Genomic DNA, 26,331 nt, shown 5'->3' with positions numbered 1-26,331 from the left:
ACCGCTCATGCCTGATCTGCCATTAAGTAGGTCATGGCTGAAAGGGGACAAAGACCAAAGCATGCAGAGGTTGCTGTGATCTGGTGGTATTTTTGGAGAGTACACTTTTAACCTTGGGGCTTTGACCTAGTTAAAACTGTTGGGGCCCAACCGTCATTGCTTTCCTGTCTGTCAGACCTTCTCCAAATTCGGCTGTGTCTTCAGGCACATTGTATGCACTCCCTGTTATTGTTTGTCTTAACGTTCCTACCTTATACCATTTAACATTAAACATTTTCTTAAAATGACTGATTGTGAAATAACAAGCTACAGTTTTTTAGTTTCCTGCTAAATGTTCCTGATTTGAGCCGGGAGTGGAGAAAGTAGTTTTATGCACAAGTGTGCTGAGTCCTTTTATTATTTCATGATGAGTGTTGCTGGGAAGGCTAGCTATTTGTTGCCAATCCCAAATTTCTCTTGAGCTGAGTAGCTTTCAAGGCTGTTTCCAAGGAACATTAATGATCATCCACAATGCCCTGGGTCTGGAGTCATATGTAGGCCACACCAGATAAGGGTAGCAAACTTCCTTTATAGTGAACCAGATGGGCTTTTACGACAATTGTGATTGATTTCATGGCCACTATTACTGAGATTAGTTTTGGATTCCAGATTTTATTAAAATAATTTAAATTCTACCAGCTGAGTGAGCATTAGCCTGGACTTCTGGATTGGTAGTCCAGTGACATTACCATTTGAGTCTAAATATTTTAAAGCAGAGGTAGATAGATTCTTGATAAGCCAGGGGTGATCGGTTACCAGGGGCAAGCATGAATATGGAGCTGAGGTTACAATCAGATAAGCCTGGCCTTATTGAATGGCAGAGCAGGCTCGACGGGCTGAATGGCCTACTGCTGCTTCTAATTTGTATGTACCACTATGCTACCGTATCCCCATGAATGAGCTTACCAAGCTAATGCAGTTCTCTAATTGTAAATTTCTGTAAATAAGTTGTGTTGAAAATTTCTTTTTAAAATGTTGTCATTCACAGTATTTGGCTATTTTCATTCTTTCAGCATATTTGTTAAAGCAGATGGGCACAAAAATGGACAGCGCGGTAACAGTGGCTAGCACGGTTGCTTCACAGCGTGAGGACCCAGTTTCAGTTTCTGGCTTGGGTCACTTTTTCTGTGCAGAGTCTGCAGATTCTCTGTCTGCGTGGGTTTCCTCTGGGTGGTCCGGTTTCCTCCCACAAATCCTGAAAGATGTGCTTTATAGGTGAATTGGACATTCTGAATTCTCCTTCAGTGTACCCGAAAAGGCGCCGTAATGTGGCGACTAGGGGATTTTCTTTTTTAAAATTTAAATTTAGAGTACCCAATTCACTTTTTTCCAATTAAGGGGCAATATAGCGTGGCCAATCCACCAACCCTGCACATCTTTGGGTTTTGGGGGCGAAACCCACACAAACACGATGAGAATGTGCAAACGCCACACGGACAGCGACCCAGAGCCAGGATCGAACCTGGGACCTTGGTGCCGTGATGCAGTAATGCTAACCACTGTGCCACCATGCTGCCCGTCTAGGGGATTTTGACTGTAAGTTCATTGCAGTGTTAATGTATGTCTACTTGTGACACTAATAAAAATTATTATTGTGTGGAAAGTGGTTTTCGAACAGGCACGTAAATGTAAAAGATTTTTACACTATAGGATTGCATTAACTCATAGGATTCCATTAACTCAAATGGATTAAAGTGACTCAATTAAAGAATGTGCATTGCACAATGAATAGGGCCCAGGATCTGTAATGTAAGGGAAATTAATCAACAAATCACCAGATAAAGCAACAGAATTGTAGTCGAGAGTGAAAGGAGTGCTAGGTTCCCGAGATGCGGGTGGACCTCTTTTGGGGGGGAATGACAGTATTGTGTGAAGATAAGTTTAATGATTTGCTTTGGGACAAATTATGTATACAATCTTACAGATTCTTAAGATTAGAAATCAAAGTTACAGCTGGAGACAGTATGAAAAATTTTATTATTGCAATAGTAATTTGTTCACAATTTGAATTAGTTGCTTTTCTTTGGGTTTGTACCTGGCCTATGATTCAGTAAATCCATCTAATTACATTGCTTATTGTTTCTTTATATGGAAGTACCAAATATCTCAGATGACCACTTTAAATTTGTATGTTTTATGCAAGACTTTTATATAGGCCACATTGAAACAGCATGGTTGTAAATTGTGAGTTTGAAAGCATGGCTAAGTGAAAGATACAGGATCAGTTCTTTACTTTTCTCAGTCATCCTTTATGAATATTTATAAAAAGAATAATTAGGTTTTCATGTGAGGCAATGGAATTAATTTGTCATCTATTGGGTTGTAATGATTTAATCTGCTCTGCATTTAAAAAAAAAAATGCTCATTTGTGGTTGTGCTAATTTATAATGGCATTTAGTTCTATTGATCATTCCAGGGGTATCCTGCAACCAGAGGTAAACAACTGTTTCAGCCCAGGTCAGGTTTCACTGCTTTTAACATGCATAATATTGTTAACTGTGTTCCTGCACATTCAGAAATTAACACTCTGTTTTTCTTGATTTTTTGTTTGATAGAATCCCATATATTGGAAACATTTGTTCTTAAATATGCCTTTAATAGATTTATAATGCAGAAACGCATGATCTGTAAGGACATTTTGTCATGGTACTGAGATTGTCCTGCTCACATTGTATAAGTTAGACATTTTCTCTCTCTATTTTTACGAGTAGTGGGTGGCACTGCCAAGGCGAACATTTGTTGCCCACCCCTTGAACTGAGTGGCTTGCTAGGTTGGTTCAGAGGGCAGTTAAGAGTCCGAGTCAGCAACATTGTGGGTCTGGAGTGCATGTAGGCCAAGAATGACTGATTTCCTTCTCCAAAGGACATTATTGAATCAGATGGATTTTTGCAACAAGTGACAGTTGTCATGGTCACCATAACTGAAATGAACTTTATAATTCCAGGTTTATTGATGGAATTTAAATTGATGGGATTTGAACCCATGGCCTCTGGGTTACAAGTCCAGTGATATTACTGCTATGCCACACCTCCCCCTTGCATAATAATAGTAATGGTGAAACATTGAGTGCTATCTTGCATAATATTGAGCAAGAGGGAAGCCCTTTGGTCTGTCTATAGGCCAATAAATATAAAACAAACATGTAATCCACAAAATTACGTATTTGATTGTGTAGGCAGGTTTGGGTTTAATAGTGCAAGAGCAAAGTACTTTTGGATGCAGTGCTGGACATATGAAGTAAAAACAAGTGCCAGAACTGCTATTCATTGAATTTTCTGTTATTACAATTTTACTACTCCCATTTGTTGTGTATTAGTATGACTGCAGCTGGGCATTGTCTACCTTTACTTCCCAACCATAGAATCCCTACAATGTAGAACGGGGCCATTCAGCCCATTGGGACTGCACCAATCCTCTGAAAGAGCACCCTACCTATGCTTACCTGCAGAACTGGATTATTAGCCTGTTTTGGGTGAGGTACTTGGGGGAAATCATTGAGGTTGTGCTACATAAAGCACTTAACAATGACAACTTGCATTTACCTGGCACTTTTAATGTAGTAAAACATCCAAAAGCACTTCACAGAATTGTTTTATTAGACAAAATTTCACATTTACAAAACAAGAAATCGGGCAACAGGACGGGTGGCCAAAGGCTTTGTCAAATAGGTAGACTTTGGGGATTGGCTTAAAACCAAAGACAAGTGCAGAGCTTTAGGGAGAAAATCCAAGGGCTTGGGGCTTAATAATAGTTGTTCTTTAGAAAATATTTTTATTAAGGCATTTATAATTTTAACAATTTTAAACATCAAATTTCAACAAAAACACAATGTACCCAACAATTTACTGTAGAACTCCCTAAACACCCCATTCACCCCGCCGGGTCCGAGAATGTTTTCCCTCCCGTGTCCTTCACTTTCTCAATTTCTGACACAGCCTCCTGCTTCCTCAACTGGTGTACAAACATCCTGCTCACCTTCTAATATCCTGCTTGCCTTCCCCCAATACTTGTACACTGCTCCTCTCACCCTTCGCAACTACCCTACCACCTTACCCGTGGTTACCAATCCAAATTCCATTTGCAGCCTCTGCCATTCCTTTATCAGTCCTTCCACCGGGGTCTCTGCATATCTCCGGTCCACCTGCAGGATTTTCTCCACTAGCCTTTCTATCTCCACCTGCTCTGCCTTTTCCCTATGCGCCCAAATCAAAATAACCCCACCCCCCGCCACTGCTTTCAGTGCCTCCCAGACCGTACCTGCTGAGACCTCCCCCCGTATCATTAATCTCAACATATCCCTGGATGGCCTTCCTCACCTGCTCACACACCTCTTTCTCCGCTAACAGTCCCACATCCAACCTCCATTGCGGACGCAGGCCCCCCTTTTTCTCACTCGTAAATCCACCCAGTGCGGGGTATGGTCCGACAGCACGATAGCATATTGGTTAGCACTGTAGCTTCACAGTGCTAGGGTCCAAGGTTTGACTCCCTGCTGGGTCACTGTCTGTGCGGAGTCTGCACATTCTCCCTGTGTCTGCGTGGGTTTCCTCCGTGTGCTCAGGTTTCCTCCCACAGTCCAAAGACATGCAGATTAGGTGGATTGGCCATGTTGAAAAAGGTTAGGAGGGGTTATTGGATTAGCGGGATAGGGTGGAAGTGAGGGCTTACGTGGGTTGGTGCAGACTTGATGGGCTGAATGGCCTCCTTCTGCACTGTATGTACTATGTTCTTGACACCACTATTGCAGAATACGCAACATCCACCACCCCTGCCAACAACATAGAACATGCAGTGCAGAAGGAGTAAAACAAAAATTATTTCGCCCTCGGTCTCCCAAATATCCAGGGGTCCACCTCCCCCCCCCCCCCCCCAATGTGCTCCATGAACCCCCAGAGTTCCTTAACTGTAGCTGACACCCTTCTTAAGCTCGACCAGCCTCGGATCCAGGATCGTATTAAATTCCACCCCCCACCCTCCCATAATCAGCCAATGAGAGTCTTGGACCGGAATCTTCCCCAGCACCCGCCTCATAAATTCCACGACGTCCTGGTTCAGGACATAGATGTTGACAAAGACTACCGGCATCCCTTCGCATTTCCCGCTTAGCATACGTACCTCCCTTCAGTCTGCCACAATATTTCCCACCTCGAACGCCACCCGTTTTATTGACCAAAATAGCCAACCCCTCATTTTAGAATCCAGCCCTGAATGAAACACTTGCCCAACCCATCCATTCCTCAGCCTAATGTGTCTCTTGTTACGTGGCCGTATCCGCTTTTAATTGGTTTAAGTGTGCAAACACATCGGCTCTCACTCCCCAGGCCTGTCCTCGGGCGCCCACCGTCATTGATCCTCCTCCCCATACATTTTAAAAGCCCTAACTCTATCAGCAGTACCCCCCCCCCCCCCCTCCCATTGCGCTTCCGTGAGCTAGCTCGCCCAGCTAGCATGGCGGCCTCCGCCCATGGCTCCTAGCATCCTACCCCCCCCCCCCCCCTTCGATCAATAGTGCAAACAAACCAAAAACATCTCCTTCCCAAACCCAAACAAAGAAACTAGCCTCTATCCCCTAACAAAGAACAAAAAACAAACCTGAAGCCGAAAAAGAAAGAAATGGCCCCAAACGTAAGTTAGCAACATCATAGTAACATCTCCACAAAAAGTTCAAGGTCCACCTTCTCCTGCCATCCTATTGTCTCTGACAAATTCTACCCCCTGCTCAGCCGATCGAAAGTACAATTACCGCCTTTGTAGCCAACGCGCCGTGTACAATAGTCCGAACTTCACCCCCTTCTTGTAGAGGGCTGCCTTGACCTTGTTGAAACTCGCCCTCCTCTTGGCCAATTCTGCACCCATGTCCTGGTACACTCGAATTTCACTGCCCTCCCAGGTGCAGCACCACATCTTCCTGGCCCACCTCATAATCTGTGCCTTGTCCAGGAACTGCACCCCCATGCATTCGGTGGCTCTCTCCCCTGGGGTTTCCTCATTAGCACCCAATGCGCTTGATCCACCTCCAATGCGCCCTCTCCGAGCAGCTTCTCCCGCATCCTCCCCACGTACGCATCAGCTCCTTCACTCCCTTCCAGCAGGCCAACGATCCTGTTCTACCTGCACGACCAGTTCTCTAGGTCCTCAACCATCTCCTAGAGTAGCTTCTGCTGATCGTGCAACAGCCCCATCTCCGCTGTCATCGAGGCAAACTCCTCCTCGTGTTCCCCCACCACCACCTCCATCTTCCGGATTGCCTGACCCTGGGCCGCCAGCCTCTTCTCAATGCGGTCATCCACTACCCGGGCCAGGTTTTCCAGACTCTTCTTCTGTTTGGGGCAGCAGGGTAGCATGGTGGTTAGCATAAATGCTTCACAGCTCCAGGGTCCCAAGTTCGATTCCCGGCTGGGTCACTGTCTGTGTGGAGTCTGCACGTCCTCCCCCTGTGTGCGTTGGTTTCCTCCGGGTGCTCCGGTTTCCTCCCACAGTCCAAAGATGTGCGGGTTAGGTGGATTGGCCATGCTAAATTGCCCGTAGTGTCCTAATAAAAGTAAGGTTAAGGGGGGTTGGGTTACGGGTATAGGGTGGATACGTGGTTTTGAGTAGGGTGATCATGGCTCGGCACAACATTGAGGGCCGAAGGGCCTGTTCTGTGCTGTACTATTCTATGTTCTATGTTGCTGGGTGAACTTCTCATTCAAGAAGCTCACCAGCTGCTCCGTCAACCACTGAGCCGGCAGGATCGCTCCCTGTCCCTCTGCCATCTCCAATTGTGTCGCGGGTGCTGCACCAGCTCCAAACGACTGATTCCCTTTTTTTCGACTGCTTCTGGCCCTCAGCTCCATGCACCAGAGGGTAAATCTTTTCCCCTCTGGCGTCTGCTGTGGACCATGAGGTGACTCGTGTCAGCCATTAAAATCTTTATTGAAGGCATTTTCAATATATACAGAACCACCACAAAGTACAAAACCAACTGCGGCAAGAGGAAACAAGCCCACACTCAACCCCAACGAACACCCCATCCCTAAACCAAAAAGTAAATAAAACAAAATCCCCCCCCCCCCCGCCCCACTGCTGACGACTCAATACGCCTTAAAAGAAGTCAATCAGCAGCTTCCACCTCGCTGAACTCCTCCTCCACACATCAAATGGCAAACTTAATCTTTTCCAAATGCTGAAACTCTGCCAGATGGCTCACACGTATCCCTGCCTTTTGCAACTCCGAGTCCTACCAGCACAACAAAATCTGTCTCCGGGCTATCAGGGAGGCAAAGGCTAACACGTCAGCCTCTCTCCCCACCTGTACTCCCGAATCCTCCGACACTCCAAATATTGGCACTCTGGGCTACCTCTACCCCCTTAAAATCTTTGACATTGTGTCCGAAAACCCTGTCAACCTTGAACATGCCCAAAACATATGCACATGATTCACTGGCCCCCCCCCTGCACATCACCCGCACCTGCCCCACCGCTAGAAAGAACCGACTCATCCTGAATAGTGTCATGTAGGCCCTAGGCATCATCTTAAATTGGATAAGGCCTAGCCTTGCACATGATGAGGAGAGCAGATCTTCACTCCATACTCCAGCCCTCAACACCCCACCCAACTCCTCCCACTTAGGCGAACCTTCACGGATACACTCTTCCCCCTTCTTCAACACCCCATACATGTCCACCCAACTCCTCCCACTTACGCGAACCTTCACGGATACACTCTTCCCCCTTCTTCAACACCCCATACATGTCTGCAACCCTCCCTCCCTTATTTCATCCTTGGACAGAAACTTATCCTGCAACACTGGGGGCAGCGACATCGGAAATAACGCCATCTTCTTCCTCCTGGTCTCTAACCTGCAGATAACTAAACCCATTCCCCTTCGATAACTAGCATTTCCCTCCTCTACGCCTGCAAGCCTCCCCCCACAAACATCTCCTCTAAATTATTCTAACCCCACCTGCCTCCACCACAGGAACAAGTCGCCCCCCCCAAATCGATCCCTCTCCAACCCGAGGAACCGTCCTGCCCACACAAACCTCAAGATCACACCATTAACCTTCCTAAACAAGGACTTTGGGCACAAAAATCAAGAGGCTCTGAAGCACAAACAAAAACTTTAGCATTACTGTCCTGACCTGCCAATGATAATGGCAACACATACCACTTCTTAAAGTCTGCCTCATTTCCTCCACCAGCCGCGCCAAATTCACCTTGTGCAACTGGGCCCATCTCCGTGCCATCTGTATCCCAAGGGAGCGAAAGCTTGTCCCCACCAGCCAAAGCGGCAATTCCCCCACTCCTCTCCTGTCTCTGTGCATTAATTGGAAATATCTTGCTTTTCCCCATATTAAGCTTGTACCTGAAAAGTAGCCAAACACCCCAAAATCCCCATGATCTTATCAATTTCCCCCACCCGCCCCCCACCACTCAATACCCCTCCACTCCCTTGAGCCCCTAAGCGCCTATGCCTGCGGCTCAATCGCCAGGGCAAAGAGCAACGGAGAGAGCGGACGCACCTGCCTTGTCCCCTGGTGTAACCCAGAAGAATCTGAACTAACCTTGTTCATCCGAACACTTGCCTTGGGCATATTATACAACAGCCGCCCCAACACCTCGAACAAATATGCCCACTTGACCAGGTCTAACGTATTCTCAACGTCCACTTCCCAACCCTCTTGAGGGCCTCATTTCTTTTTAATTTAGAGTACCCAATTATTTTTTTCCAAATTAAGGGGCAATTTAGCATGGCTAATCCGCCTACCCTGCACATCTTTGGGTTATGGGGTAAATCCCATGGGGACAATGTGCAAACTCCACATGGATAGTGACCCGGGATCGAACCTGGGTCCTCGATGCCATGATGCAGCAGTGCTAACCACTGTGCTATCATGCCACCCTGCAAGGGCATCTTATAACTTTAAGCAACCTCCATATGTTCGCCGACAGCTGCTGCCCCTTCAAAAACCTCATCTGGCCCTTGCCTGTCACCCCCGGCACAAAATCCTCTATCTGCATCCCCCCCCCCCCCCCCCCCCACACAAAATCATCACCTCATTATACATCTCCAGTAGCAGGGGCCCAGCTCCAACCCAAACTTCTTATCAAACTCGACTGGGAACCCATCTAGACCTGGGGCCTTCCCACCTAAAATCCATTATCTCCTTCAGTCCCTGCACCTTTGGCTCCTCTGGGACCTCTGGCGAGTGCCATTTGGTACTGGTCCCCATAAATGGCGACCAGCCGGGATGGTACTCATGACGGTCTCCAAGAGTATTGGCACCCTGGCAGTGCCACCTGGGTGCCAACCTGGCACTGCCAAGGTGCCCAGGTCACACTGCCAGGTTGACACCACCAAGGTGCCATGCTGTCATTTTTTTTGCACAAGCGCGATCAGGCCGGGTTTGCCTGGCGTGGGTGTTGGGACGGGGATCCTCCCATGTTGCGTTCCGGCTGGTGGATGTCAGGGATTTTTTGTGGACTTCGGAGATCAGGACGCCATTTAAAAAGGCGTCCTGATCTCAGTACAAGAGGGAGATCCGGAGAGCAGAGCTCCCCATTGTAAAAAAAAAAGGGACGTTCCCCGTTTAGGCCCCTTATAGTAATACCCCTTACAGTAATATAAAGAGAAGGCGGCACGATAGCACAGTGGTTAGCCCAGTTGCTTCAGTGCCAGGGTCCCAGGTTTGATTCCTGGCTTGAGTCACTGTTTGTGCCGAGTCTGCACATTCTCGCCGTGTCTGTGGGGGTTTCCTCCGGGTTCTCTGGTTTCCTCCCACAGTCCAAAGATATACAGGTGGTGGATTGGCTGTGTTAAATTGCTGTTGGTGTCCAAAAAGGTTAGGTGGGGTTACTGGATTACGGGGATAGGATGAAGGTGTGGGGCTTAAGTGCTCTTTCCAAGGGCCGATGCAGACTTGACGGGCCGAATGGTCTCTTCCTGCACTGTAAATTCTATGTTAACCCTCAGGAACTCCAACCTGCCCAAAAACAGCCTCATCCCTTCATCCCCCAGGGCAGGGACTCACTTTAGGCATCTGGGGGTGCAGGTTGCCTGGGAGTGGGGGAGGCTTCGCAGGTACAACATCTCCAGTTTGGTGGGGTGAGTGAAAGCCGATCTGGCATGGTTGGATGGTCTCCCTCTGTCACTGGCAGGTCGGGTACAGGCGGTTAAAATGAATGTGTTGTCGTGATTTCTGTTTATTTTTCAATGCCTACCGATCTTCCTGCCAAAGGTGTTTTTCAGGGAGATTGAGGGAAGGATTACCTCGTTCATATGGGGAGGGAAGGTGGCCAGAGTGAGAAAGGTGCTGCTGCAGGGGTTTGGGTCTTCCGAACCTGATGTACTACTACTGGGCGGCGAATGTGGAGAAGGTGCGGAGCTGGGTCAGAGGGGTTGATTCCCAGTGGGTCAGAATGGAGGAGAGTCTGTGCAGGTCTGGACTGAAAGCACTAGCAACAGCGCTGCTCCCGATAGCTCCGGGGAAATACTCAGGGAGTCCGGTAATAATAGTTTCATTGAAAATCTGGAGACAGTTTCGCCAACACTTCAGGTTGGGGCAGGGTCAAGGGAAATGCCGAAATCGGGGGAACCACAGATTTGAGCCAGGGAGGTGGGATGGAAATTTCCGGAAATGGAAAGAGAAGGGGATGAAGACGCTCAAAGATTTGTTTCTTAGGGGACGGTTTGCAGGATTGAAGGAGCTGGAAGCGAAGTATGCGCTGGAGCAGGGAGAAATGTTTAGAAACATGCAGGTTTGTGATTTTGCCAGAAAGGAGATACAGAACTTCCTGGAGGAACCGGCCTCCACATTGCTGGAGGAGGTGCTGATGACAAGGGGACTGGAGAAAGGAGTAGTGTCAGAGGTGTACGGAGCTAATTTGGAAGAGGATAAGACACCACTGGAAGGGATCAAAGGAACGTGGGAGGAAGAGTTTGGAGAGGATATGGAGGAGGGGGTCTGGTGTGGGGTGCTCTGGAGAGTAAATGACTCCATCTCGTGTGCAAGGTTGGGGCTGATACAGCTGAAGGTGGTATACAGAGTGCACCTCACGAGGGCGAGGATAAGCCGATTCTTTGAAGTAGTGTGAGATGTGTGTGAGCATTGTGGGGGCGGGGGGCTAATCGTGTTCATATGTTTTGGCCCTGTTCAAAGCTAGAGGATTACTGGAAGGAGGTTTTTAGGGTAATTTCCAAGGTCGTGCATGTGAAACTGGAACCGGGTCCCCAGGAGGCCATATTCGGGGTGCCGGACCAGTCAGGGTTGGAAACGGGTGCGGAGGCAGATGTTGTAGCCTTTGCCTCGTTGATCGCCCGAAGGCGGATCCTGTTGGGATGGAGAGCGGCCTCTCTGCCCTGGCGTGGCGGGGGGACCTGTTGGGATTCTTGACTCTTGAGAAGGTTAAGTTTGAACTAAGGGGAAGGATGGAGGGGTTCTCCAAGTCATGGGCATTATTCATTATGCACTTTCAAGAACTGGATAACATCGAACATTTATTGGGGGGATGGATGGGAGGGTTGGGGGGCGGAGTGTGTTAAGGGTGACTATGGGTAATCACTGACTCCTTTTTGTCGTTTGATTATGTAAACGTCGGCTAATGTTTGCGGGTTGGTTGGTTATTGTTATGGGGATTGACATATTTGCTGATTATTGTTTATTGTTGGTGGGTGTAAATTGGGGAGAAAATGTGAATAAGGAGGAGAATAAAAATATTTTTAAAAAATAAATAAATAAATCCCCCCCCCCCCCCCCCCCAAACGGAGGCTCTGAATCATACAAAGTCTCAAAAAACCCCGTTTACTCCCTCCGGCACCGATACCACCATGCTCCTATCATGTCTCACCCTCTCAATTTCCCTTGCCTGCTCCTCAACTGGCTTTCACACCATGCTCATATGCCTCGGGGCCCTACGCAATTGCCCCACATCCTTTCCTGTGGGCACCAGCCCAAATTCCATCTGGAGCTTCTGCCTCTCCTTTCGTTACGCCTCCTCAGGTGCCACCAAATATCTTCAATCCACCATCAAAAATGTCCTCCACCAACCTCAACCTCTCACCTGTGCGCCAAAATCAATATAAATTCCCCCCCCCCCTTACCGTCGCCTTCCGCGCCTCCCACAACATGGAAGCGGAAATCTCTCCCATCTTATTCTACTCCACGTAATTTCAGATAGCCACCCTCGCCCTTTGGCAACCCTTTCACCCGTATCCGCCAACAACCCTATATCCAACGTGGCAGCCATTTTTGATCAGTGTGATCATCTGATCATTTTTGATCTTTTCTGTTTTTTTAAAAAACAGGTCGTCTTTAAACCGTTCAAATGTCTGTGGTTAGTTGAATTTCTCAGTAGCTCTCGCAAACACACTTTCCTGTCATCGTGTCACTTTGTTCTTGCCACCTTATGACCCTGCCTGGGTAAAGGATTCTGGTGGATCATCAAAATTAGGGGATTATCAAGTGGCACAATTGCTTGTATTCTTGCCTTCGAGTCACACTTGAGTACAAAATTTAGGTTGTCACTGCAATACAATACTGAGCAAGTGCTGGGGCGACCTGATAGAGGTCTACAAAACTATGAGGGGCATAGACAGTGGATAGTCGGAGGCTTTTTCCCAGGGAGGAGGGGTCAGTTATTAGGCGGCATAGGTTTAAGGTGCGAGGGGCAAGGTTTAGAGGAGATGTACAAAGCAATTATTTTACGCAGAGGGTAGTGGGTGCCTGGAACACTCTATCGGAAGAGGTGGTGGAAGCAGTGACATTTAAGGGACATCTTGACAAATACAGGAATAGGATGGGAATAGAGAGATACGGATCCCGGAAGTGCAGAACGTTTTAGTTTGGATGGGGCAGCATGGTCGGCACAGGCTTGGAGGGCCAAAGGGCCTGTCCCTGTGCTAGACTTTTCTTTTTTTTGTTCTTTGCTGAATTATTGGAGATTTCATCTTTCAAATGAGATACTAAACTGATGTTCTACTTGCCCTTAGGTGGATACAAAAGATCCCATGGCATTTTACAAATAATTTGGGAGTTCTCTAGTGTCCTGGGTAGTATTTATTCCTCAATCAGCATTTAAATTCAAATTATCTAGTTATTATTACATTGTTGTGTGTAAACATGATCTGCGTTTCTTACATTACCATAGCAACTATACTTAATTTTCTTTTATATTAATTAGGCGTATCTTCTTTTATCCTTGTAGGCTTTGGTGGCTGTCTTGACATTGTTGCAGATGGAGTTGCTCTGTTAAAGAAAGCTGGCATCAAACCAAGCAAGAATCCTGTCCACCATAATTACATCACATCGGCGGAGCAGTTAGCTGAAAGCTTTGCATACTTCTTTCCAGCTGGAGCTGCATCTGAGTAAGGAATTGGCATGATTGAGTCTTAGCATGTTGGACATAGATATCTTCATATTTTGGTAGTGCTTTATGGCCTCTGGTGAATTTAGTGATTGCACAATTTCAGGGAGCATTACGTCAGTGATTTCCATTTAGCCGTAATTAATTTAAAACCGGTTGTGATTGCAATGCTAGTTTGAGTTTCCTGACTCTGTTGGTGTAAATATCATCATGCAAATTTGTGCTTTAATTATCTTTCAGCCAAATCATCATTCAACCAGATAATTACAATAGTAATAATATTCAACAAAATAGAATAGTCATTTCAAATATTTTTGCGAACTGCTGAGTTGAGGTAGAGAGCACAGGGGGTTGTTTCTGTTGCACAGTACCTTAAATTTTTGTGTGCCTTAAAGTGAGATGCATTGGCAGAGAAACGGAGTACTTTTTTCTGTCGTTTTTGCGCTTATTTTGCTATAGCTAACCAAAGAACATCTTTGCACCAATGCTACACTGTAAATGCACCTTTAACATTCATCATCCTTCCTTAAAGAAACTGCAAGGATGGCTTGTGTGCATGGTAAAGAAATATTGGAGGTGGCACATTAATGTTCTTCGAAGTTTGGTTTAGTATCACACTATTAGGGAAGAATGGACTTTGTGCTGCCTCTGGCCTTGCTGTGACTAAGTTGAGAATGCTGGAAAGTGTCACAAGGTGCATATAGTTTGCAAAACAATTCTCAGCGCTAGTATCTCCTTGATGAACACAACATTTCCCTATACCTCTTAATTTTCTTCACGTGCCTTAAATATTAATGGATTGAGACCTATCGATTGTTTGTAACTAGAAAGTTATGATATAGCCTGAATAGTGGAAAACTAATTTTTAAAAAGCCACATTTGCTGAATTTTGGCATTCTGCATTGACATTTCAGCCCTGGCTGTGTTATTCCATCTCTGCAGTTTAAGTTCATTTATACACAAAAAGATAGGAAAATATGTTAAGACGAGGTTAGAAGGAGGTTGCAGACACAGTCATAGAAAGGTTAACTAGGTGGTTAACAATCTGGTGGATAGAATATAATGTGGAAAAATATGAAGTTGTTTACTTTGCCAGGAAGAATAAAAAGGCAGAGTATTAAATCGAAAGTGACTGCAGCATTCTGAGGTGCAGAAATCTCTAGTTGTTCTAGTGCAATGCTTTTCAAAGTGGGGGTGGGTCGCAGGATGATGTAAAATGAATTGCCAAAAAGTCTCCAAAAATGATCCCCAAAGAACGTCTGACCTTTTTCCCCATTTTCTCCCTGGGTCAATTCTTGCTGCAGCACAGTGTATTGACCACATGAGGATGTAGAGGTGGGTGTCATGGTGTTTCTTGCCTTCCTGGGTCACTGTTATAGCCACTGACATAGCCTCTTGCAGCGACTCCCGTTTCAATTATCTTTAAATTTCTTTCCTGAAAAAATACTCCTGCTCAGTTAATTTCCAGTCGTGCTTCACCCTAGTTTTTTTTCCATGCTTGCATCTCCCACCCAAAACCATGCTTACTGGAATATGTTTCCACAAGCACCCCAGTCAGCAACTCGTAGCCGCAGTACTCCCAGTTACAAGATTTAGCAGATAATTCCTGTGTATTCTGTGGGAATCTCTGCCTTTCAATTGGTCCATTGTTACAAAGCTGATTCTTGTTTGTCCCATTATGAACTTGGCTCTGGGGCAACGGGTATGGGTTTGGGAACTCCATCCAGCCCAGTCAGGGAGAAATGCATCTGTTCAAGTACAGATAGGAAGCACAGAGTCAATGATCACGCAAAGAGACCGATTTCAGGGTTGAAGTTCTGAATCGGATGCATGTTTAATGTGAGGCTATTGTTAACATTGTCAATGAACCTTGAACCTGTTACTATTAACATTGTCAGTGTTGGTTGAATTTTTGTTACTCTTAATTTTGTCACTCTTAACCTATGTTTAAAGTTGTGCTGTGCGTGCATAAGGGGCTCGATGTATATTTAAAATAGGGAGCTGTTCTCTGTTCGCTTTTTGAGATCAGTCGGTCTCTCAGTGGGACTGACTTTGCGATCAATGGTGACCCACCTTCCTTCCCCATTAGCCCAAAATCCAGGTGTGTTTCCGAGCATTCCCTCATTCCCCCTTCAAACACCGAGGAATCTGCGATCAGTTAGCTGTGCAGAGATTTTTATTACAAGTTATTTAGATCTCCATATAACAAAAAATAGAAAATGTTTTTATTTACAATTTTTTACATTTAATAATACAGAAGTGCCAACAATGAATGTGATATTTTGAAAAGTAACCATGCAGAATCCTATTGTGAATGTGGCGTGGGTCGTGCGAGTCGGCCATTTTGTAAAAGTAGGTCACCGAAAAAAAATTTGAAAAACACTTCTAGTGCATGGGTAACCAAACATTGGCCTGGAGGTTCAGCATGTAATCAAAGGCTAATGGAATGCTTCCAAGAGTGAGTGGTTATTTGATTGAAGTATATAAAATCCTGAATGGAATTGGTAAGGTAGATGTGGAAAGGATATTTCCTCTTGTCCAGATGAGTCTAGAACTAGGGGGCACTGTTTTAAAATTAGCGGTCGCCCTGAGGGTTGTGCACCCTTTGGAACTCTCTGCCAATGGAGATAGGGTCATTGCATATTTTTAAGGCAGAGGTAGATTCTTGTTAGGCAAGAATGGGTCTGGGTTGTTGGGAATGCAGAACATAAAACACAAATCAGCCATGATCTTATTGAATGGCGGAGCAGGCTCGAAGTGTCGAATGGCCTACTTCTGCTCCTATTTCGTATATTCATGTAAAATGCTCAGCATCACTGTCTGAAATTTGCCAACTCGCTGTGGATCAGTGATTTGGCCTGGACCCTGGTATATGTCAGTTCTGTACCATGGAATGCAATTTTACAATAAACTATAGAACACTCCTAGATTATTTGTGTTCAATAAATACTAGGTCAAATTATTGATTCCCCCAAAACTAATATTGTCCAATTACTCAAATATTGTCCAATTACTCAATCATTCAATAAAATTTCTGATTCTCTCATGAATTGTTCACACCAGTTGCCATGCCGAGCATTATTTTCCCTACGTTCATGACAGTCTGGTTAGTTGTTACATCCAAATTGAATATACATTGTTTCATCTTCTAAGCTGCAATCGGGAATCAATTGAATTTATGTATTTTTAATAATGTCTCGTTGGAGCCTTTACTGTTTTCTTTTAGTTCAGATGTGTTTTTTTCAAGGTTTCTTTTTGGTTGCCATTTCTACGTTACATCCATTACCCTTCTTAGTATGGCAGTGAAAATGTTCCTGTTATTCAAATTTGCACTCGCATGCATGCGTTGCATAGACTCACTACTGACTGTTTTGGAATTTGTACTTGGCCCCTCTGCCTACGCCATAGTAAACTCCGAATTTAGCCATGTGGAATGCCATTTCCCACTCATTAAATGTGCCTTCCCAACTGTGCCCAAACTGTTTTGTGTTTGGTTATTCCTATTGCTATCTGTAAACCTAAAGTTTTGTTCGATTTCCAGCTCCAGTTTGTTTACAAAAGTAGTGTGAATATTCCTGCTGATCCTCTGACGAATCACAGCGACCGTTTTCAATGTTGGAGCAGTTCCATTCATAACCAACTATTTGCATTCTTGCAACTAACTACACCTGTGGCCTAATTAGTTATTACAGCAAGGCATTTGATGACGTGCTACATCTAAATATACCCAATCAGAGTTTCCTTTGTTAACATTAAACTTTAGCACCACAAGATAATAAAATATCCCCGTGTTACCCAGGAGCATTTTTAAAGCAAATTTACACTTTTGGTTGATGTCACCAAGCGGCAGCATGAAGATAGGAAAACTTTTTAAAATCATTCATGGAATGTGGATGTTGCTGGCCAGCCCAGTATTTATCGTCCTTCCCTAATTACCCTGGAGAAGGTGGTGATGAGCTTGAACCACTGCAGTCCCTGAGGCTGTATAAGGCTCTGGTCCGACCACATTTGGAATGTTGTGAGCAGTTTTGTGCCCCATTTCTAAGGAAGGATGTGCTGGCCTTAGTCTTTTGCGTTTATTTAGGGGTTTCACCACTGCTGGATGTCCCAAGTGCTTTACACTTTTTGACTTCACTTCAAAAGCATTTCACAGTTGCAATGCAGGAAATAAAGAAGCTAAAGAAGACCGCAAACTCTCACAATTAAATTAAAGTCGCCATAGTCCCAGATAGTGTCACAGAGGTTTCTAGCATGGAAACGGGCCCTTCAGACCAACTCATCCATGCCGCCGAGCTCTTCCAGATACTCAACCACCCTCAGTGAAAAAATTGCCCCTCTGGATCTTTTTGTATCTCTCCCCTCTCAGCTTAAAATGATGCCCTCTAGTTTTAGACTCCTCTACCTTTGGGAAAAGATGTTGACTATCTACTTTGCCTATGCCCCTTATTATTTTATAGACCTCTATAAGATCATCGCAAAGCCACTTGCATTCCAGGGGGAAAAAGTCCCAGTCTATCCAGCCTCTCCTTTTAACTCAAATCATCAAGTCCTGGTAGCATCCTAGTAAATCTTTTCTGCACTTTTTCTAGCTTGATATCCTTTTTGTATAATAGGGTGATCAGAACTGTACACAGTATTCCAAGTGTGGCCTTACTAATGTCTTGTACAACTTCAACAAGACGTTCCAACTCCTGTATTCAATGTTCTGACCAATGAAACCAAGCATGCTGAATGCCTTCTTCACCACCCTGTCTACCTGTGACTCCACTTTCAAGGAGCTATGAACCTGTACTCCTGGACATCTTTGTTCTATAACTCTCCCCAACACCCTACCATTAACCGAGTAGGTCCTGCCCCGATTCGATCTACCAAAATGCATCACCTCACATTTATCTAAATTAAACTCCATCTGCCATTCATCGGCCCACTGGCCCAATTGATCGAGAACCTATCACAATCCTTTTTAATTTTGGATTGGATTGTGGGGGCGGAATCCATGCCGACACGGGGAGAATGTGCAAACTCCACATGGACCCAGAGTGACCCAGAGCCGGGATCGAACCTGGGACCTCGGTGCCGTGAGGCAGCAGCACTAACCACTGCGCCACCATGCTGCCCTATCCCAATACAATCTTTTTTTAAATTTTTTTTTATAAATGTTTTTTATTCAGTTTTCATGTTTTATATTGAACAAATTACAAATTGTTAGAGAGAGGAAAAAAAAAAACACGCAAAAATTAACATATATATTTACAGGTGAACATCTTCGTAGTAATAACTGTGGCCTCCCCCTCTTCGGCGGCATACATATTTTACATTCCCCAACATGTTTATTGGCATTTATTTAGTTTGGTTTTGGGCCTTAGCTAGCCATCAAACCCCCGTAACGAGCCCGTAGCCCCCCCCCCCCCTCCCCGCCGGCTACCTTGCCCCGACTATTCTTCCTCTTGTACGTTGGCCACAAACAGGTCCCGGAACAATTGCATGAATGGCTCCCACGTTCTGTGGAAGCCGTCGTCCGACCCTCGGATGGCGAATTTGATTTTCTCCATTTGGAGAGAATCCGAGAGGTCGGACAGCCAGTCTGCAGCTCTGGGCGGTGCTGCTGACCGCCAGCCAAACAGGATTCTACGGCGGGCGATCAGGGAGGCAAAGGCAAGGGCGTCCGCCCTCCTCCCCAGGAATAGATCTGGCTGGTCTGAAACCCCGAAGACCGCCACTATCGGGCATGGCTCCACCCTCACCCCCACCACTTTGGACATAGCCTCGAAGAAGGCTGTCCAGTACTCCACAAGTCTGGGGCAAGACCAGAACATGTGGGCGTGGTTGGCCGGGCCTCTTTGGCACCGCTCACATCTGTCCTCCACCTCCGGGAAGAACCTACTCATACGGTTTCTCGTTAAGTGGGCTCTATGTACCACTTTTAGTTGCGTCAGGCTGAGCCTTGCGCACGTGGAGGTGGAGTTGACCCTATGCAGTGCTTCGCTCCAGAGTCCCCACCCTATCTCCACCCCCAGGTCGTCCTCCCATTTCCTTCTTGTTGCGTCCAGTACGGTGTCGTCCCTATCTACCAGTCGGCCATACATGTCACTACAGTTCCCTTTCTCTAGGATACTTGCGTCCAGTAGGTCTTCCAGTAGTGTCTGTCGTGGCGGTTGTGGGTACGTCCTTGTCTCCTTTCCCATTACAATCTTTGATGACCTTCACATTGTCCCCTCTGCTACCAATCTTGGTGTCATCTTCAAACATACTAACCATGCCTCCTAAATTCTCATCCAAATCTTTAATATAAATAGCCAGTAACAGTGGATCGAGCACTGATCCCTGAGGCACCCTATTGGTCACAGGCCTCCAGTTTGAAAAACAACCCTCTGCAACCACCCTTTGTCTTCTGCCGTCAAGCCAGTTTTGAATCCAATTGGTTACCTCACCTTGGATCTTGTGAGATTTAACCTTCTGCAACAACCTACCATGCGTTACCTTGTCAAAGGTCTTGGTAAAGTCCATGTAGACGACGTTGATTGCACTGGCCTCATCTACCTTCATGATTACCCCTTCAAAAACCTCAATCAAATTCGTGAGACATGATTTTCCACATACAAAGTCAAGCTGACTGTCCCTAATCAGCCCTTGCCTTTCTAAATTCCTGTAGATCCTGTGTCTCAGAATACCTTCTAACAACTTGCCCATCACAGACGTTAGGCTCACCGGTGTGTAATTCACAGGCTTTTCCCTGAGGTCCTTAAACAAAGGCATAATGTTTGCTACCCTCCAATCTTCAGGCACCTCACCAGTGGCTGTCGATGATTTCAAATATTTCTGCTAGGGGGTCTGCAATTTCCTCCCCAGCCTCCCACAACGTCTTGGAATATGTTTCATCAGGCCCTGGGGATTTATCTACCTTGATGCGCTTTAAGACTTGCAGCACCGCCTTCTCTGTAATATGTACACTCCTCAAGACATCACTATTTATTTCCCCAAGTTCCCTAACATCCATGCCTTTGTAAGTACCGATGAAAAATATTCATTTGAGATCTCGACCATCTCTTGTGGATCTGCACATAGATGACCTTGTAGATCCTTAAGAGGCCCTACTCTCTCCCTGGTTACTCTTTTGCCTATTATGTATTTGTGGAAGCTTTTTGGATTCTACTTTGCCTTTTCAGCCAAAGCAATCTCACATCCCCTTTTTGCCCTCCTGATTTCTCTCTTAACTCTACTCCGACAACCTCTATACTCTTCAAGGGATCTACTTAGTCCCAGTTGCTGTTGCATGTCATGTGCCTCCTCCTATTTGACCAGAGCCTCAATATCCCGAGTCATCCAGGGGTTCCGTACTTCCATCAGCCTTGCCCTTCACTCTAAAAGGAATGTGCTTACTCTGAACCCTGGTTAACACCAACCCTTTGCTTACCAACAGATTCTCCCAATCAACTTTTGTAAGTTTTCTGTCTAATACCATCAAATTGGCCCTGCACCAATTTAGAATTTTAACTTTTGGGCCAGATCTCTCCATAGCTATCTTAAAACAAATGGAATTATGGTCACTGGTCCCAAAGTGATCCCTCACTAACACTTCTGTCACCTGCCCTTATTTCCCAAGAGGAGGTCAAGATTTGCGTCCCCCCCCCCCCCCCCCCCCCCCCACATGCTGAATGAGAAATTTCTCCTGAATACACAACAAATTTATCTCAATCCAAGCCTCTAATGCTATGGCTGTCCCAGTCAATGTTGAGAAAGTTAAAAGTCCCCAACTATTACCACTCTATATTTTTCTTGCAGCGATCTGCAATCTCCTTGCATATTTGCTCCTCAATTTCCGACTGATTATTTGGGGGCCTGTAGTACAATCCTATCAGTGATCTCTCCCTTCTTATTTTTCAGTTCTACCCAAATAGACTCGGTGGGTGAACTCTCGGATATATCCCCTCTCAGTACTGCTGTGACATTGTCCCTAATCCCCCTCCTCTCTCACCGCCTGTTCTATCTTTCCTATAGCATCTGTTATCTGGAACATTGAGCTGCCAGTCCTGCCCCTCCCTTAGCCATGTTTCAGTAATATGTACCCATGTACCCATCCATGCCCTAGGTTCATCTGCCTTGCCCGTCAGGCCTCTTGAATTGAAATTAATGCAGTTTAATCTCTCTGCCCTGCTTTCTCAGACCACCTGTCCAGTCATGTTTTGTACACTTCTGTATTTTATTTCTCTTAGCCTTACTGGACCCATTCTTTTTTTTAAATATAATTTTTATTGGAATTTTTTACAGAAAATATAAAACATAACGACAAACAATGAAATGCAACAAAATAAATCCATAATAACTGTAACACCCCCAGACCGTATCGACGCATGTATCACATTCCCACCCCCCCCAACCCCAATGAACAACAAAAGAACTTAAAAATAAATTTAAATTAATAAACAAACAGTCATCGTCCGCTCCCCCCCCCACCTTCCCCCCCCACCTTCCCCCCCCCACCTTCCCCCCCCCACCTTTCCCCCCCCCACCTTTCCCCCCCCCCACCTTCCCCCCCCACCTTTCCCCCCCCCACCTTTCCCCCCCCACCTTTCCCTCCCCCCCCACCGTTCCCCCCCCCACCTTTCCCCCCCCCACCTTCCCCCCCCACCTTTCCCCCCCCCCCCTTTCCCCCCCCACCTGGTCCCTCCCCCCCACCTTTCCCGCCCCCACCTTGCCTCCCCCCACCTTTCCCGCCCCACCTTCTCCACCCCCCACCCGTTCCCCCCCACACCCCTTTCTCCCCCCCACCTGTTACCCCCCCACCTTTCCCCCCCCACCTTTCCCCCCCCCCTTTTCCCCCCCCAACCTGTCCCCCCCACCCTTTCCCCCCCCCACCTTTGCCCCCCCACCCACTTTCGCCCCCCACCTTTCCCCCCACAAACCTTTCCCCCCCACCTTTCTCCACCCCCACCTTCCCCCCCCACCTTTCCCCCCCCACCTGTCCCCCCACCTTTCCCCCCACCTCCCCCCCACTTTCCCCCCCGCACAAACCTTTCCCTTCCCCCTCCACCTTGCTCCCCCCCCCACCTTTCCCCCCCGTTCCCACCCCCCACCTTTCCCCCCCCACACCTTTCCCCCCCCCACCTGTCCCCCCCCCAGCCTTTCCCCCCCCACCTTCCCCCCCCACCTTTCCCCCCCCACCTTTCCCCCCCCCACCTTTCCCCCCCCACCTTTCCCCCCCACCTTTCCCCCCCGCAGTCCTTTCCCCCCCACCTTTCCCCCCCCCACCTTTCCCCCCCCACCTTTCCCCCCCACCTTTCCCCCCCCACCTTTCCCCCCCCACCAGTTTCCCCCCCCCCGCTTTCCCCCCACCTTTCCCCCCCCACCTTTCCCCCCCACCTTTCCCCCCCCACCTTTCCCCCCCCACCTTTCCCCCCCACCTTCCCCCCCCACCTATCCCCCCCCCACCTTTCCCCCCCCTCACCTTTCCCCCCCCACCTTTCCCCCCCACCTTTTCCCCCCCCACCTTTCCCCCCCACCTTTCCCCCCCCACCTTTCCCCCCCCCCCCTTTCCCCCCCCCCCCCTTTCCCCCCCCCCCACCTTCCCCCCCCCCACCTTTTCCCCCCCCCCCACCTTTCCCCCCCCCCCCACCTTTTCCCCCCCCCACCTTTCCCCCCCCACCTTTCCCCCCCCCATCTTTCCCCCCCCCACCTTTCCCCCCCCCCACCTTTCCCCCCCCCCATCTTTCCCCCCCCCACCTTTTCCCCCCCCCATCTTTCCCCCCCCCACCTTTCCCCCCCCCATCTTTCCCCCCCCCATCTTTCCCCCCCCCATCTTTCTCCCCCCCACCTTCCACCCCCCACCTTCCCCCCCCACCTTTCCCCCCCCACCTTTCCCCCCCCCACCTTTCCCCCCGCCACCTTTCCCCCCCCACCTTTCCCCCCCCACCTTCGCCCCCCCCCCCCCCCTTCCCCCCCCCCCCACCTTTCCCCCCCCACCCTCCCCCCCCCCCCACCTCTCCCCCCCCCCCACCTCTCCCCCCCCCACCCTCTCCCCCCCCCCACCTCTCCCCACCCCCCACCTCTCCCCCCCCCCACACCTTTCCCCCCCCCCACCCTTTCCCCCCCCCCCCCACCTTTTCTCCCCCCCCCCCCACCCTTTCCTCCCCCCCCCCCCCCCACCTTTTTCCCCCCCCTCCCCGGGTTGCTGCTGCTACTGTCCCCGTACCCTATCGTTGAGCCAGAAAGTCGAGAAAAGGTTTCCACCGCCTATTTACTGGACCCATTCACTGAGTTCTCCACAGTCTCTGTACTCTGAACTGTGGCCCTTTTTGATTTTTGACTTTGGTTTCTCTGCCTTTTGCCTCTCTGCTTTGTGCCTTTTTGTTTCTGTCGTAACTTTGCTTCCCTCTGACTTCCTCAATCGGTTTCCATCCACCTGCCACGTTAGATTAAACGCTCCCCAACAGCACAAGCAAGCACTACCCCTAGGACATTGGTTCCAGTCCTACCCAAGTGCAGACCGTCCTGTTTGTACTGGTCCCACCTCCCCCAGAACTGGTTTCAATGTCGCAGGAATTTTAATCCCTCCCTCTTGCACCATCTCTCAAGCCATGTATTCATCTTGTCTATCCTGACATTCCGACTCTGACTAGCATGTTGCTCTGGCAGATGACTACCTTTGACTACTTTTTAGTTTAACCCCTTACTCCCTAAATTCAACTTATAGGACCTCATCACATTTTTTGCCTTTATGCACCACGACAGTTGGCTATTCACCTTTCCCCTCCCTCCTGCAGCTGCTCCGAGACATCCTTGACCCTTGCACCAGGGAGGCAACATACCATAGGCTGCTTTCCGTTTTGAGGAGAGCTGACAGGTGGTGATTTAACCTGAGGGTCATCACACCTCAGGTGAGGGGCAAGGTTGAGAAGGTGGGACCTTCATGAATAACCTCAGCTGGTACAGGATTTGAACTTTTTGGCCTTGCTTGGCATCACAAACCAGCTGTTAGGCCAACTGAGCTAAACTGGCCCTCTAAAAGCAAACCTCATGATGAATCACCTGTTTTTTGATGTTGATTTGAATGACAAATATTGATCAAAATCCCAAGGGAAATGTTTCCCACCCTGCTGGAGTATTGCCATGCGATATTTTGCATCCACCTGAAAGGTGGATTTTTCTTCTGCATTGCAGCGTGGTGGTGGCGGTGGCTATTGCAAGTGAATCTAACTACCTGTATGGTTCAGAATGGAACCAGGCGAGCGACATTGGAAAGGTGTTCAAGGAGGATGATGTGGCCAAATCTGTCAATGGTTGCACAAAAGTTGAGCAGGACAAGGAGGGTTAGTTTACATTTGTCAAAGTCAACTAGGATTTAATTTGTGTCTTTAATCAGAGCAGTTTTGGTGCAGTGCCAGAGTGGCAACCCTCGTAGAAGTTAAAGGTGGGGTTCTGGAAAAGGTGGGCACCAATTTGGGAGGTGCCAGCACGTTCAAAAACTAAAGAGGAAAATGGGCTGGACCTGAGGAGTAAAGTGTAAGGACAGCGAAGTCGAGATGAGCGTTTTTGAGGGGAGGGCTGATGACTATTCAGAGGGCAGAACATTCTCAATTAGCATGGGAGCAGCGAGGGAAGTTGGGTGGTCAGCAGATTATAATAAATGGGGTCAAACAGCCGTAGGTCAGTTGAGCGAACAAGATGAGGAAGTATGAAGGGAGAGAAACTAGAAAAAGATGTGAATTCAGGCCTAGGGCAACAACAAACTTTTGAGGAAGTTTGGTCCAGCGGGCTGGTGGAATGGAGGGAAGTGACAAAGGCTGCTGATTGGCCTTCACCTTAGTGATAAAGAAGTCCTGGAGTGGTTTCCTCCCACAAGTCCTGAAAGATGTGCTGTTAGGGGAATTGGACATTCTGAATTCTCTTCTCCCCCCCCCCCCCCCCCCCCCCCCCCCCCCCCCCCGGTGTACCCGAACCGGCGGCGGAGTGTGGTGACTAGGGGATTTTCACAGTGGCTTCATTGCAGTGTTAATGTAAGCCTACTTGTGACAATAATAAAGATTATTATTATTAGAAAGCCAGAGAGCATTTGAGGAGTTGAGATGGAAGTCATTTGGTGAAGTGACTGATGGATGAAAGCAATAAAGATATGATAACCTTTTTTTTCGCACTTTGGGCATTGGAGAATGAGATTTTTAATGAGAGTTGGGAGGGGTGGCACAATTAACTACTGAAAGAAGGAAAAAGTGTCATTGGAATTGGGAATTGGGCCAATATGTGATTTGATGTTAAGAACCACATTGCCCTCGTGACAATTAGGCTGATGGATATAATCTGGCAGAAATGCTTTATTTAAGAGGAAGATTTCATTGCCCTTCAACCAGGTTTCTAAGGCTATAATGCAGGTGCAACGATCTGCAATTGGTTCATAGATGGCAAGGTCCTTAATAACTGAACAGATAATCTTAGGGAGATGTAGAGAGGGTGGTGAGATCCACTGGCAGAGTTGATGGGGTCAGTAGTGGGTTGCACAGTAAGGAAATTGCAAGCTGGGTGACAATTCTGATGAGCTAGTGGTAGAGTCCTTTCTTTTGATATCCCTTTGTTCCCATTTCTTTTATCCTTTTTTTTTTGGCCCATGGACCCATAATTGGAATGTGCCTTTTAAGCAGTGGACTCTCGCTGAAGCAGTCTGCTGGTCAGGAGCTCTTGCTCTCACTCCAGTCCGCCTGAGTGATTGATTGTGCCTGCGTTTTGGATTCCCCAACCAATGGAAACGATCTCTGGAAAGGGGACCAACCAATTAAGGCTGCAATGAGGCAACATTTCTTCACTCAAACGGTTGTGAATCTCTGAGATTCTCTATCCCAGAAGGTTGTAAATGCTCCGTCATTGAATACATTTAAGGCTGAGACAAAAGTTTTTGGTCTGTCAAGGAATTAAGGGATATGGGGAAAATGGAATTGAGGCTTAAGATCAGCCATGA

At 47.4% G+C, this 26,331-nt stretch overlaps 1 protein-coding gene across 1 annotated transcript in view; it reads left to right on the top strand.

Moving 5' to 3' along the window:
- adpgk2 (ADP-dependent glucokinase 2) overlaps window positions 1-26,331 on the top strand; it is a 43,840-nt gene that overhangs the window by 2,481 nt on the left and 15,028 nt on the right. Inside the window, exon 2 of the mRNA XM_038814461.1 lies at window positions 13,227-13,386. Coding sequence (XP_038670389.1) covers window positions 13,227-13,386 — 160 coding nt within the window. The remainder of the gene's footprint in view (window positions 1-13,226; window positions 13,387-26,331) is intronic.

The sequence above is a fragment of the Scyliorhinus canicula genome, chromosome 1 (genome assembly GCF_902713615.1).
Source record: "Scyliorhinus canicula chromosome 1, sScyCan1.1, whole genome shotgun sequence".
NCBI lineage: Eukaryota > Metazoa > Chordata > Chondrichthyes > Carcharhiniformes > Scyliorhinidae > Scyliorhinus > Scyliorhinus canicula.
The sequence above is the reverse complement of the archived record's forward strand: the minus strand, read 5'-3'. Positions and strand labels throughout refer to the sequence as shown.